Source organism: Mobula hypostoma, chromosome 1 (genome assembly GCF_963921235.1).
Source record: "Mobula hypostoma chromosome 1, sMobHyp1.1, whole genome shotgun sequence".
Lineage (NCBI taxonomy): Eukaryota > Metazoa > Chordata > Chondrichthyes > Myliobatiformes > Myliobatidae > Mobula > Mobula hypostoma.
The window spans coordinates 236,980,665-236,995,818 of record NC_086097.1 but is presented as its reverse complement, the minus strand read 5'-3'; the positions used below and the strand labels follow the sequence as shown (position 1 = coordinate 236,995,818).

Genomic DNA, 15,154 nt, shown 5'->3' with positions numbered 1-15,154 from the left:
ATAGGATAGAAAACACAATAAACATTTAGAACAGAGATGAGGAGGAACTTATTTAACCAGAGTGTGGTGAATCTGTGGAATTCATTGCCACAGACGGCAGTGGAGGCCAAGTTATTTGATATGTTTAAAATGTAGTTTGATGGTTTCTTGATTAGTAGCGGCATCATAGGATTGACCGTCAGCTTCAGTAAATGGGAGCAGCAGGACTTGTCCTGCATTAGACCCTGTCCTTTGTTTGTGATACAGGCAACACTATGAGCATTGGTGCCTACCCTCCATTATAACTCCAATGATCATGGCAATACTATTAATTGGCTGGATGCGTGGGTTATCAGCGTGGGTTGATATTGCATGTGGTAAGCTGAAGTTAACGCTACGCAATCAGCTCCTAAAGAGGAGCTCAATGAGCTGGAGCAAGTGCTTAGTAAATATAGCACTAAGGAGTCTGACCTGGGGTAAACTGAAGATTGGCATAACTTGGGATAGTGTAGAGTACTGTGCTAAAGTCTTAGGCCCGTGTATACAGTATAGCACGGGTGTTGCCGAAGACTTTTGCACAGCACTGTATTTCTCAACGTGGAACAGAGAGCAAGTCTGTAACTCTGGCAGGAGTGAAGGATCATGGGAATGGCAAGGGTGGGAGAGGTGTAGGACAGGTGGAATACAGGGGTGGGACAGGTGTGGGACAGGTGGAATGCAGGGGTGGGAGAGGTGTGGGACAGGTGGAATGCAGGGGTGGGAGAAGTATGGGACAGGTGGAATGCAGGGGTGGGAGAGGTGTGGGACAGGTGGAATGCAGGGGTGGGAGAGGTGTGGAACAGGTGGAATGCAGGGGTGGGACAGGTGTGGGACAGGTGGAATGCAGGGGTGGGAGAGGTGTGGGACAGGTGGAATGCAGAGGTGGGAGAAGTATGGGACAGGTGGAATGCAGGGGTGGGAGAGGTGTGGGACAGGTGGAATGCAGGGGTGGGAGAGGTGTAGGACAGGTGGAATGCGGGGTGGGAGAGGTATAGGACAGGTGGAATGCAGGGGTGGGAGAGGTGTGGGACAGGTGGAATGCAGGGGTGGGAGAGGTGTGGGACAGGTGGGATGCAGGGGTGTGAGAGGTGTGGGACAGGTGGAATGCAGGGGTGGGAAAGGTGTGGGACAGGTGGAATGCGGGGTGGGAGAGGTATAGGACAGGTGGAATGCAGGGGTGGGAGAGATGTGGGACAGGTGGAATGCAGGGGTGGGAGAGGTGTGGAACAGGTGGAATGCAGGGGTGGGAGAGGTGTGAGACAGGTGGAATTCAGGGGTGGGAGAGGTATGGGACAGGTGGAATGCAGAGGTGGGAGAGGTATGGGACTGGTGGAATGCAGGGGTGGGAGAGGTGTGGGACAGGTGGAATGCAGGGGTGTGAGAGGTGTGGGACAGGTGGAATGCAGGGGTGGGAGAGGTATGGGACAGGAGGAATGCAGGGGTGGGAGAGGTGTGGGACAGGTGGAATTCAAGGGTGGGAGAGGTATAGGACAGGTGGAATGCAGGGGTGGGAGAGGTGTGAGACAGGTGGAATGCAGGAGTGGGAGAGGTGTGCGACAGGTGGAATGCAGGGGTGGGAGAGGAGGGACAGGTGGAATGCAGGGGTGGGAGAGGTGTGGGACAGGTGGAATGCAGGGGTGGGAGAGGTGGGACAGGTGAAATGGCAGGGGTGGGAGAGGTATGGGACAGGTGGAATGCAGGGGTGGGAGAGGTGGGACAGGTGAAATGGCAGGGGTGGGAGAGGTATGGGACAGGTGGAATGCAGGGGTGGGACTGATGGAAATGGTGCGGGTGCAGTCGCTTCTGCGCTGAGACACCAGGCAAGGTAATCTGATTCCAAACAATTGGTTTATTGTTTTACAGAATTTACAGACATTTACAGAATGTCTCTCTGCTGCTTTCTGACCCCTCCCCTCTCCCTTCCCCTTTTCCCAAACATGCTTCTCCTCTCGCCTTGCCCCCTTCCCACTTTCCTTCCTTCCGCAATAGAGACCCATATCAGAATCAGGTTTATCGTCACTCACCTATGTCATGAAATTTATTCTTTTTTACGGCACCAGTACAGTGCAATACAAAAATTACTTCAGTACTGTGCAAAAGTCTTAGGCAGACTGGCTATATATATGTGCCTGAGACCTTTGCATAGTACTGTAGATAGCAATGCTATTAGGTACCATATATTGCATCTATTTTTACTTTTTAATTGAATGCACCTCCTTCATATGGCAACAGAGTTTTGACTTTCTGCCTGCCCTTATATCGATGTAAAATCTAGTACAATGTGCAGCACTTCACCAGACACAAGGGTGAGCTTTTACACTAGAGTCATCATCTTGTACTTCCCTACCTTTTCGCAAGAGTGACATGAAGGCATCTTCTCACGAGAAAACCAGAAGTGGCTAGATCATGTTATTTGAGTGGGACATCTACATTTCTGTGTGTTTTTCACAGTTATCTTCTCTAACTTAGGAGAAAATCCGAAATAACTTCTGACGTAGACACTTGCCCAGCTTCACCTGGATCCCTTTGATCTCCTGCTAAAGTATAAATGAACAAACTGGTGATCTTCCATGGAATATGTCGATAAATGTATGAATGTTTCTGTCAATAATGTACTTCATACTTTTTTTGTTATTTTCATAGCTGGTTCAAAGAAATCGGAGAAAAGCAACAGACCTTCAATTGGAACACCAAGCCCCAAACTAAGCGGTAGGTTGATTTCAATAAAAATTAACATATTCAGTTGCCTCGTGAGACATCAACAACAGGTGATTTCTCGGGTCTTCTGTATTTAGTTTCGGTATCAAATTATTTAATTGTTAATTGATTTAAAATCCATCTCGGCTCGACCTTTTAAGCACCCTAGAGTACAGCAACAGCATATTGTGCTTGACCGCTGCAATTTCTGAAATTTAAAGACAGGGCACAGCACACTATCCTAAATTATACAGTGTGTTTCATTCAAAATAAAGAAAGCCTATCGACAAGTATAGGCAAATACGATCCTTGAGGAATATCGAGGGCATAAGACTATACTTAACAAAGAAGATAGGAGCTCATTAAAGGGCAAAGTAGATTCCTTGACAAGAAGACCCACCATTTGGGTGCATCCCTGTAATATCTATGATTTGCTGATTTAGGAAGATTCCTGAAGACAGAACTTAATTAACAGCCCTCATACTTGTAACTCAAATTCACATTTTCTTTATTGAAATCAATTTTTTATGGAATTTAGAATTAAGGTATTTTTAGATGTGGAAAGTACATAGATTACTGTGTTAAAGTAAATGAATTATTGAATTGAACAGCTGATCCAAAATAATATGATAAAGAACTACTTCTATCCAGTTAGAAGAGTCTAATGAAATTAATGTGGTCATTCTCAATCCTGTCCTCAATAACTGTGAAAAACCATTGCAGATCTGTGTAACTTAGTGCCTAATTGCCAGTATTATTTGCAGAAGCCAGATTATCCATGGTTCATTAAAGGACATTGTATTGAAATGTTGCTTAAGACACACATACACACACACACACACACACATGCACGCACACACAAGCACACATACACACAAACACAAAGTCTAAGATTTTAGCCCCAATACCATAATATACAATACTTTGTTTCAAAAGTGGAAAGTTGTGTGTTTTTTTCTTTTGCACTAATATGCACAAGATTTGGTATAAAAAGCTTTGAAAAAACATATTTATTCTACATATGATAGAACGCTACAGCACAAAATCAGGCTCTTTGGCCCATCTAGTCTGTGCCAAGTGTCATACCACAAAGAATTGTATAAAATGGTGAGGGAGTTCAACATGTGTAGGGAAGGCGGATAGGTAGCAGCACACCACAAATTAGTTTGATATTCTGAACAAAGTCCAGTGAAATGAATATTTTATATTGTGTAATTGTTGATTCTACTTGTTCTTTTCCCCACGTGCCCCATCCGGTTTCATTCTCATATCTTTCATCGTGCATTTTAACATCTTATATTTTCTGATACATTACCAAAATATTTGTAATTTTCAGTTCCAGATGATGTCTTTGCTCCGTACTATATTTGGAAGGGATCTTATAATTACAAAGGAAAGAAGCAGCCCATGACATTGACAGTCACGAGTTATAACACTTCCTCGGGCAGAGTCAATGCCACCCTCATAAACAGCAACATGGAGCTACAACTTTCAGGTACAAACCTCACCATTATCTTCCTACCAAGCAGCAGTGAATAGGGAAGACATTTTGTCTTTTTTTTGACACTGGTAATGACCTTTCCAGCTACTTCCTCCTGAAGCAGAATCAGAATTGAATGTATTATCACTGGCATATGTATGCCATAAAAACTGTTGTTCTGTGGCAACAGTACGCTACAAGACATAAAATCGCTGTAAGTTGTAATAAACCAGTAAATCTTGCAAAAGAGGATAGCGAGGTAGTGTTCATGAGGTGATCAGAAATTTGATAGTGGAGGGGAAGAAGCTGTTCCTAAAATATTGAGTGTGAGTCTTCAGGCTTCTGATGGTAGTAATGAGAAAAGGGTATGTTCCAGATGGTGAGGGTCCTTCTTGATGGATGTCATCTTCTTGAGGTACCACCATTTGAAGATGTCCTCGACGGCAGAGTTGTGCCCGTATCGGAACGTGATCTAGTAGGATTTCTGGTCTTCAGCTCCAGCTGTGTGCATGTTGATGCCATTTGTAGCAGCCTGCTGTCCACACTAGCTGCAACCAATTAATGCAGATGACCATGGGCTCAAGCCTTACCTTCCTATTCTGCAAAGCCCTGCTGCTCACTTACCTAATTATGCTGAAGTAACCTGTAGGTTTTAATTATCACCAATACGAAAAGCTGACTGACCACACAGGTTCCTTCTGAAGCAGAATTAGAATCAGAATGGGTCTTGACGAAGGTTCTCAAACTGAGACGTCAACTGTTTATTCCCCTCCATAGACGCTGCCTGAACTGCTGAATTCCTCCAGCGTTTTCTGTGTGTTGTTTGGGATTTCCAGCACCTGCGGAATCGCTTGTGTTTATAACTCTATAGTTTTTTTTCTGCGTAATGGTCCCTGATGTTTCATTGTGTTCCAGAGAAATGGACCACTTGTCTCAATTAATCATTGCATGTATATATACTCTGAAGTATCCTTCTCCTAGTTTAATACCACTTTCTACTTATATGACCTTTTTTTAAAAAAAAGTGTTTCAATGTCTCTCACATTTCTTCAAATCTTTCCTAATGCATCTGTATCCTATAGAATTAAAAATTTATAGTATAGAAAGAATCAATTTTGGCCGTGTCTCATGCTGACCGAAAGACAACTAGTCAGTTGATTCTTCTGGATCTTGGCCTGTGGTGTTGAGGGTTATGTTGCATCAAGTGTTCATGCAGATACTTTTTAAATGTGACTGATATTTTTGAGTAGTAATGTCACTCAAAGGGCATTCGCAAATGATCAAAATATGTTTGCATAATTTATTCTAGGTTGCATTCCATTGTTGTTTTGATGCAAGCACTACTGTTTGTTTTATTGATAATTGTATTAAAATGTATGATATGCTTCTACTTCCACATATTCTTTCTTGACAGGTTTTGTTAACAAATAAAACAAATACAGTACTGTGCAGTACTGTGCAAAACTCTTGGGCCCCCTAGATTTTTTTATATGGTTTCAGATTGTTCACAGAGCCCTGATTGCACCATCATTGAGGCTGTCTGGAAATACCTGGAGAGACAGAATTAAGCAAGGCAGCCAAAATCTGCAACAGAACTGTGGCAAGTTCTCCAAGATGCTTGGAACAACCTACCAACCAATTTTCTTATTAAACTGTACCTAAGATTATTGATGCAGTTTTAATAGGGTGGTCACACCAAAGATCCATTCGATTTAATTTTCTTTTACTATTTACTGCCTTTTATAGTAAATTCTTGGATATTTAGAAACTTTTCATTTCATTATTTATGAAAGCGTCTTCACTTTACAGATTTTTTTACATGTGCCTAAGGCTTTTGCAGAGTGCTGTATTTGTTCCACCTGTGTCCTGTCAACTAACTTATAGAAATGATCCAAGATTTTTTAAGGATAATCCAATTTTTTTTTATTAGAACTGAAGTTCATGTTGTCAGAAAAGCTCGGATTTCCAGCCTCTGCAGATTTTCTCTTTCGTGACCAGAAGAGCTGATCTCTTTTTTTTTACAGAAACTAAAACCGATTTCGACAACTTATATCCTACACATCTTGCACATCTCACACAATCTCTCATGGTCCTAGAACACACCCTACACAATCAGCAAAGCTCACCTATACTTTCTGAGGAGGCTGAAGAGAGCTGGATTCTGCACATCTATTCACATGCCAGTGTCACCCCAGGTTCGGATATGGCCCAAGTGTGGAGTGACAGACACTGAAGCAGGTCGGTAGTTCACAGACTAAAATGCAAACAGTATTAAAGGAAAAAGAATACAATAAACATTAGGCCAAACAGGGCCGTTAACTAAAACTCACAAATGGAAAACGAAGCGGCTGAGAAGAACAACCAAGAATAAAATGATTACCGCTAGTCTTCAGAGTCAGTTGACTCGACAGTCCAATTTCTCAGGCAAGGCAGAATGCAAACAGGCAGAAAAGCTTTGTTGTGTCCAAGTCTCGACAAACACTACGATGGAGTGAATGAAGTTAAATACTATCACAACAAAATAATAATGAGCTGACACGTTCATATTCTCGAGCAGAATTGCCGTATCTACTGTGCTGACGAATCCGTGGTTGTGACAGTCAATCTACAGATACACAGTAGAGAGCATCCAAATAAGCTGATCTTCAAATGTGGCTTGTTTTTTTTTTGTTTTTATTGATTAGTTAAGACTACACCCAAGCAGGCAGTAAGGTTCTACAATGGTAAGGTGCTGTAAAAGAGACAATAACATCATGAAGGATTCTACCGCCCAGCTCATGGACTATCTGTCTCACTGGTGTTAGGAAGGAGGCCACCAGATTCAAAGACAATTACTTTCCCCAAGCAGTAAGGCTGATAACACCTCAACATAAACTTCTGAAATGGAAATCACATTTGTTAAATTTATTAGAGTTCATTGAAGATATTACCAGTCTGTCTGTCTAGGTACCATATCCGATGCAGACTTTGGTGACCGTGGTTTTCCATATAGATCTACCCTTTCCTCAATGTGTAACCACCTGGCTATGCTTTTGGTGTACATAAGCTGAGGTCTTCCTCTAGGTTTATTCCCCTCAATCTTTCCAGAGAGTATGAGTTTTTCTAGTTCATCTTTCCGCATGATGTGTCCTAGGAATCTAAGTTTGCCTTTCTCTTATTGTTGGTATGAGTGATCGAACTGCTTGGGCTCTTCTGAGAACTTCTTCATTTGATGTGTGTGTGGTCCATGATGTTCTTAACGTTCTCCTGTGGAACCATAATTCAGCTGCTTCTCGTCTCTTTTCCATTGCTGGAGAAATGGTCCAGCATTCACTTCCATAAGTCAGGATAGAATAAATGTAGCACTGCAGTATTCTGTTTTTAGTGTGCGTGCTCATCATTCTGCTCATATTACCAGTAAGGAAGACAAAATGGAATCAGAAACTGCAATATGTTTGGATTTCTAAAGACATCTATTTATATACCATATGAGAAAAATATGGCACAAGTTAAGAACCAATCATATTGCAAGGAATTTTTGGTAAAGCTAGAGGATGGGTTAACCAATAATTAAAATAGAATGAGGATAATGGATCATTTGATGAGCTGTATAAGTGTAATCCCAAGAAGGTCAGAGCTGGAACCTCATCCATATACAATCTAGAGTAAATGCATTGAAGTGAACAAGTGCATAGCAACCAAGTTAACCAAAAGAGATTTCAGATGAGTTGTGAGGAGGACTTAAGGGTCTATAATGAAGAAAAGAATTATGGAGTGGGCAAGAATTTGCCAGATGAGATATAATGCGGGGAACATGATGTTTTCATGGCACATATTATAATTAATTAATTCATTCATTATAATTCTAATTGTTCAGAAATCCTTCTTATTGTACTGTAATGTTTAGAGACTGCAATATTCCTCTGCATTCAGCCAGATATTAGCATTGAGCAACATACACAAAAAGATGGATGAACTCTGCAGGTCAGGCAGCATCTATGGAGGAGAATAAATAGTCGATGTTTTTGGTCTGAGGACTTTCATCAGGACTGGAAAGGATGGGGGCAGATGCCAGTAAAAGAAGGATGGGGGGAGTGGGAGGAGTACAAGTAAGAAGATAAAAGGTGAAACCAGGTGAGGGGACAGATAGGTTGGTAGGGGAGGGGTTTGAAGTAAGAAGCTGGGAAGGGATAGGTGAAGGAGGTAAATGGCTGAAGAAGAAGGAGTCTAACAGGAGAAAGAAGTAGAGACAAGATATTTCCAGCATCTGCAGAAACTCTTGTGTTCAGATATTAGCATTCCTTGATTTTAACAATGACCTTAATTAATATCCAGGGCTGCAGAATTCAGCACTTTGAAACTGTGGGTGCCAAGTGAGATACAAATAGCAATATGGACAAGCACAATAATTGTCTGAATTGAGTTTCCTTGCCACTGTATTGTTAATGGTACGAGGGTATTCGATGTCTGTGTGGGCCATAGGTGTTCAAGCTGAAGAGACATGATGTCATTTAGTTTGTAAAGGTAAATTGAAACCGACTAACCAGCTCTGTTAAATTAGACATCAATAATCTGTCTGTGCTCCCTGTTTCCCAAATCCCATTGATAAACATACGTTCAGAAGTTATGAAGGACATTTTTACCAAATCCTACTTGAAAAGATTATCAATTGCTTAGATGTTAGCAATTGACTGGTCTCCACTGGTTACTGATTTAAATGGTACAGGGATATTGTTAATTTTAAAAAGTGCTGAATTCTACAACAAGTGGTGCTTAGAAGACAGAACAGTGTAACAATGTATAGCCCCTTCAACTCATGATGTTGTGCTGACTCTTTAACCTATTCCAAGGTTAATCTAACCCAGCCCTCCTACACAGCCACAGGCCACATGGTAGCATAGTGGTTAACAGCTTGGAGTTCAATTCTAACGTAATATGCAAGGAGTTTGTATGTCCGCCTCATGAATGCATGGGTTTCCTCTCAGATTCCAAGGAAGTACTGGTTAGTCGGTCCATTGGTCATTGTAAATTGTCCCATGAATAGGCTAGGGTTAAATAGGTGGGTTGCTGGAAGGGCTGCTCCATGCTGTGTCTCTAAATAAATGTATAGATTTTCCTCCAGTTTTCTTTCATCCATGGGCCTATCCAAGAATTTTTTAAATGGCCCTAATTTATCTGGCACTACCACCACCCCACCACTCTCCGTGTTAAAAAAAAACTACCTCTGATATCCCCCCCCTTAAAATTATGCCCCTTATTTTAGTATTATGCCCCCTGGTATTAGAAACATAGAAACATAGAAAATAGGTGCAGGAGTAGGCCATTCGGCCCTTCGAGCCTGCACCGCCATTTATTATGATCATGGCTGATCATCCAACTCAGAACCCCGCCCCAGCCTTCCCTCCATACACCGTGACCCCTGTAGCCACAAGGGCCATATCTAACTCCCTCTTAAACATAGCCAATGAACTGGCCCCAACAGTTTCCTGTGGCAGAGAATTCCACAGATTCACCACTCTCTGTGTGAAGAAGTTTTTCCTAATCTCGGTCCTAAAAGGCTTCCCCTCTATCCTCAAACTGTGACCCCTCGTTCTGGACTTCCCCAACATCGGGAACAATCTTCCTGCATCTAGCCTGTCCAATCCCTTTAGGATCTTATACGTTTCAATCAGATCCCCCCTCAATCTTCTAAATTCCAACGAGTACAAGCCCAGTTCATCCAGTCTTTCTTCATATGAAAGTCCTGCCATCCCAGGAATCAATCTGGTGAACCTTCTTTGTACTCCCTCTATGGCAAAGATGTCTTTCCTCAGATTAGGGGACCAAAACTGCACACAATACTCCAGGTGTGGTCTCACCAAGGCCTTGTACAACTGCAGTAGTACCTCCCTGCTCCTGTACTCGAATCCTCTCGCTATAAATGCCAGCATACCATTCGCCTTTTTCACCGCCTGCTGTACCTGCATGCCCACTTTCAATGACTGGTGTATAATGACACCCAGGTCTCGTTGCACCTCCCCTTTTCCTAATCGGCCACCATTCAGATAATAATCTGTTTTCCTATTTTTGCCACCAAAGTGGATAACTTCACATTTATCCACATTAAATTGCATCTGCCATGAGTTTGCCCACTCACCCAACCTATCCAAGTCACCCTGCATCCTCTTAGCATCCTTATTACTTTCTCCCAGGTATTGGTGCATCAGGAGGTTTCTTCTTGGAGTATAACACATACCTGGGAGGAGGAAGCAAGGCACTTGGTGAAGGGCAAGGAAAGAACATCATTGGGAAATAGGTGGGAGTCAGCCTGCAGTTCAGTAGAAGTACCCTCACTGAAACATTCTACTTCATTTAGCTACATGAACAATATCCAAAGTGTTCCGGTCAACTCTATCCGTGTTCAAATGGAGGAGATGCTGGTTACATTAATGCCTGTACAACCTGATGAGTTTTCCAATCCACAAAATGCCCTCGGGACATGTAATTTTTGCTTTATACTTTTTACTCAGAACAACACAAACATTATGATCCTTTAGGTATTAGATTTATTTCTGGAAATTAATTTCTTAGAACTTCTTGTGGGGCATTTATTCTAACCTTTCCTCAGCTCATAATTCCTGCTGGATCAGATTATCTGACTAATGTTTACAGATATCTTTGTTCTGTTATGAAACTCACCAAGGCACCGTAGAAACAATACCCTTGGTTACAGAGTAGATCAGAATTTCATTTTCCGGTTATGCAGTATTGCATTATTAATGTGTGCCTTTATTGTTTGCTCCAAGGATCAATCCTTGCTTCTCAGTCTTGTGCTTCAGTCATTAAAAAATGCATTAGGAGGCTCGCTGTGTCCTAGACACTAGACACTAGAATACTACAGCACAGTACAGGCCCTTTGGCCCTCGATGTTGTGCCAACTCATATATTCCTTTAAAGAAAACGCACTAAACCCACACTACCCCATAACCCTTTATTTTTCTTTCAGCCATGTGCCTGTCCAAGAGGCTCTTAAATATCCCTCATCTTTTAGCCTCCACCACCATCCATGGCAAGTCATTCCAGGCACCCGCAACCCTCTGTGTAAAAAACTTACCCCTGATGTCTCCCTTAAACTTCCCTCCCTTAACTTTGTACATATGCCCTCTGGTGTTTGCTATTTGTGCCCTGGGAAACAGGTATTGGCTATCCACCCTATCTGTGCCTCTCATAATCTTGTAGACCTCTATCAAGTCCCCTCTCATCCTTCTACGCTCCAAAGAGAAAAGTCCCAGCTCTGCTAACTTTGCCTCATAAGACTTGTTTTCCAATCCAGGCAACATCCTGGTCAATCTCCTCTGCACCCTCTCCATAGCTTCCACATCCTTCCTATAATGAGGTGACTAGGACTGAACATGATACTCTAAGTGTGGTCTCACCAGAGATTTGTAGAGTTGCAAATCCTTTCCAATAGTTTGCAGACCACCGACGTAAGACTCACCGGTCTATAGTTCCCAGGATTCTCCCTATTAACTTTTTTAAACAAGGGAATTACATTTCCCATTCTCCAATCCTCTGACACCTCTCCTGCAGACAAAGAGGATTCAAAGAACATAGCTACTGCTCCAGCGATCTCTTCTCTCACTTCCCACAGCAACCTGGGGTATAACACGTCCGGCCCTGGGCACTTATCAATCTTGATGTTTTTAAGAAGATCCAACATTTCTTCTTCCTTAATCTCCACATTGTCCAGCACACAGGCCTGTTCTATTTCGACCTCACCCTGATCAAGGTCCTTTTCACTTGTGAATACTGAAGCAAAGTATTCATTTAGGACCTCCCCAACCTCCTCCGCCTCCAGGCACATGTTGCCTTCTTTATCCTTTAGCGGCCTCACCTTCATTCTTATCCTCCTTCTGTTCTTCACATCCGCATAGAATGCCTTGGGGTTCCCCTTAATCCTACATGCCAAGGCCTTCTCCTGCCTCCTTCGAGCTCTCCTAAGTCCTTTCTTAAGCTCCTTCCAGGCTACCCTATATTTCTCATGAGCCCCTCCTGCTTCCTGCTTCTTATACCTAACATATGCTTCCTTCTCCCTCTTAATGAGTTGCCTCACGTGTTTTGTCAGCCACAGTTCCCTTTTCCTACCATTTTTTCCTTGTCTCAGTGGGACAAACCTATCCTGAACCCAGCACAAGTGGTTCCTAAACTTCCTCCACATTACTTCCATGCTTTCACCCTGGAACATCTGTTTCCAATTTACTCTCGCTAGTTCCTGCCTCATCCCTTCATAGTTAGCCCTTCCTGAGTTAAGCACTTTCCCATTTTGTCTGTTTTTGTCCTTTTCCATAGCTATGCTGAAGCTAAGGGAGTTGTGGTCACTCTCACCAAAATGCTCCCCCACCAAGAGGTCTGCCACCTGACCAGGTTCATTACCCAGAACTAGATCCAGTATGGCCTCTCCTCTCGTCGGCCGGTCCACATATTGTGTCAGGAATCCTTCTTGAACATACCTGACAAATTCAGCCCCATCTATCCCCCTTGCAGTCAGGAGGTGCCAGTCAATATGAGGGAAGTTGAAATCACCCATAACTATAACCCTGTATTTCCTGCACCATTCTAAAATCTGCCTGCTTATCTGCTCCTCGGTGTCCCGAGGGCTATTTGGGGGCCTATAGACTACTCCCAGCACAGTGATTGATCCCTTCCTATTTCTGACTTCCACCCACACCGACTCAGTGGTCATTCCCCCTGCAGTGTCATCCCTTTTTATAGCCATGATACTATTCCTGACCAGTAATGCTACTCCGCCCCCACCGACCTTTTCTACCTCCCATCCTAGTCCTTTTAAAACACCTAAACCCCAGTACCTCCATCAGCCAATCCTGCCCTTCCTCCAGCCAAATTTCAGTAACGGCCACAACATTGTCGTTCCACGTACTGATCCATGCTCTAAGTTCATCCCCTCTATTCCTTATACTCATAGCACTGAAATAGACACATTTCAACCCCTCTAACTGGCTAACATTTATGTTTTGTCCCTTGCCTGTCCTTCCTCACCAACTCAGAACACATAGCATCATGCCCTTGTCCTTCTACCCTAAACTCTGCACTCACATTCTGATTCCCACCCCCCGGCCAAACTAGTTTAAACCCTCCCCAACAGCTCTAGCAAACCTGCCCGCCAGGATATTGGTCCCTTTCCAGTTCAGGTGCAGCCCGTCCTTTTTGTACAGGTCAGACCTTCCCCAGAAGAGATCCCAATGATCCAGAAATCTGAACCCCCGCCCCCTGCACCAACTCTTCATCCATGCATTCATCTGCCATCACTTCCTGTTCCTACCCTCTCTGTCTCGTGGCACAGGCAGCAATCCTGAGATTACCATCCTTGAGGTCCTGCTTTTTAACTTCTTTCCTAACTCCCTATATTCCTTCTTCAGGACCTCATCCCTACTCCTATCAATGTCATTGGTTCCCATGTGGACCATGACATCTGGCTGCTCACCCTCTTTCCTGAGAATACCGAGAACTCGATCCGAGATATCGTGAACCCGGAGGCAACAGACCGTCGAGGATTCTCGATCTCTCCCACAGAATTTCTTATCTGTCCCCCTAACTATCGAATCCCCTTTCACTACTGCTCTCCTCTTTTCCCTCCTTCCTTTCTGAGCTGAGGGTCCAGTCTCGGTGCCAGAGACGCGACCACTACAACTTGTCCCTGGTAGGTCGTCCCCACCAGCAGTATTCAAAACAGTATACTTATTATTGATGGGAATGGCCACAGGGGTGCTCTGCTCTTTCTGTCTATTCTCCTTCCCTCTCCTGACAGTCGCCCAGTTACTTGTCTCCTAAATTTTAGGGGCGACCGTCTCCTTGAAACTCAGATCTATTACGGCCTCTGCCTCCTGAATGATCGGAAGTTCATCCAGCTCCAGCTCCAATTCCCTAACTCGGTTTAACAGGAGCTGCAGCTGGATGCACCTTTTGCAGGCGTAGTCATCAGAGACAATTGTGACTTCCCACATCCTACAATCGTAGCACTGGACTGCCCTATCTACTGCCTCCGTTAAATACTCCTAAGTTAATTAAGTTAATTAAAGGAACTTACCCAGCCTTACCTCACTGAGAACAAGCTGGTCCTCAGCCTCTGCTCGCCGAAGCCTCTCGAGCCAAAGCCACAAAGCTCCACTCCTACCCTGAGCCACTCAAACACTGGCCGCTCCTCTTTAGTTACCCCTCCTTTTATTTGTCAGAGCTTTTCAATTTTTGATTGCCCAATCAACTGCTTTCTGCTGAGACTGAGTCCCTAGCAGTCAATTAAGACCAAAAGCCATTCCGCCCATCAAGTCAGCTCCACTGTTTGATCATGGCAATTTATTTTCCCTCTCAATCCTTTTCTGCGTTAAATTTTGATTTAAAAAGTGTGGTAGCTGAATTCCACCTTCTGATTCTGTAGCCCTGCAGTTATAGTTCTTTAAGTACACAGCTAAGTACTTGTTAACTGAGATGAGGGTTCCTGCCTGTGTCGTGTTTTCAGACAATGGGCTTCAGATATTTCTGATTCCGATATATCCCATGTACATGTGAATAATAAGTCTGAATCTGAAATATCTGAGATATCAGCTGTTCTTGTTTCCTACCATCCTTCTACCTACAAACTTATTTATTGTGTTATTTGCATTTGACCAAGTCATTTAAAGGTGCAGCAAAAAGCAATGGACTAATCTAACTCCACTAGAAATAGCTTCCCTGTCATGAAGGAATTCATAAACTATCTCTTTGCTTCACACCACTGTATCAGTTTTGAGTCCAAGTTGTTATTCTCCCTTGGATTCTATCGGCTTTTATTTTTCTGAAGAGCTCAAACATGCAGAATTATTAAAGATTTTCACCCAAGCTTTCATCCGGCATTTCATTACAGTTGCCAAGTACTATTTGCTTAATAGATGACTTTGACCTCGACTGACTTGTCCTTATGGATTCTTCCTGCCTCCTGTATTTCTC

General features: G+C 43.2%; 1 protein-coding gene across 1 annotated transcript in view; it reads left to right on the top strand.

Annotated features, from left to right (window-relative positions):
- csmd3b (CUB and Sushi multiple domains 3b) overlaps window positions 1-15,154 on the top strand; it is a 2,345,756-nt gene that overhangs the window by 2,298,058 nt on the left and 32,544 nt on the right. The window contains exons 64-65 of the mRNA XM_063066157.1: window positions 2,662-2,727; window positions 4,052-4,210. Coding sequence (XP_062922227.1) covers window positions 2,662-2,727; window positions 4,052-4,210 — 225 coding nt within the window. The remainder of the gene's footprint in view (window positions 1-2,661; window positions 2,728-4,051; window positions 4,211-15,154) is intronic.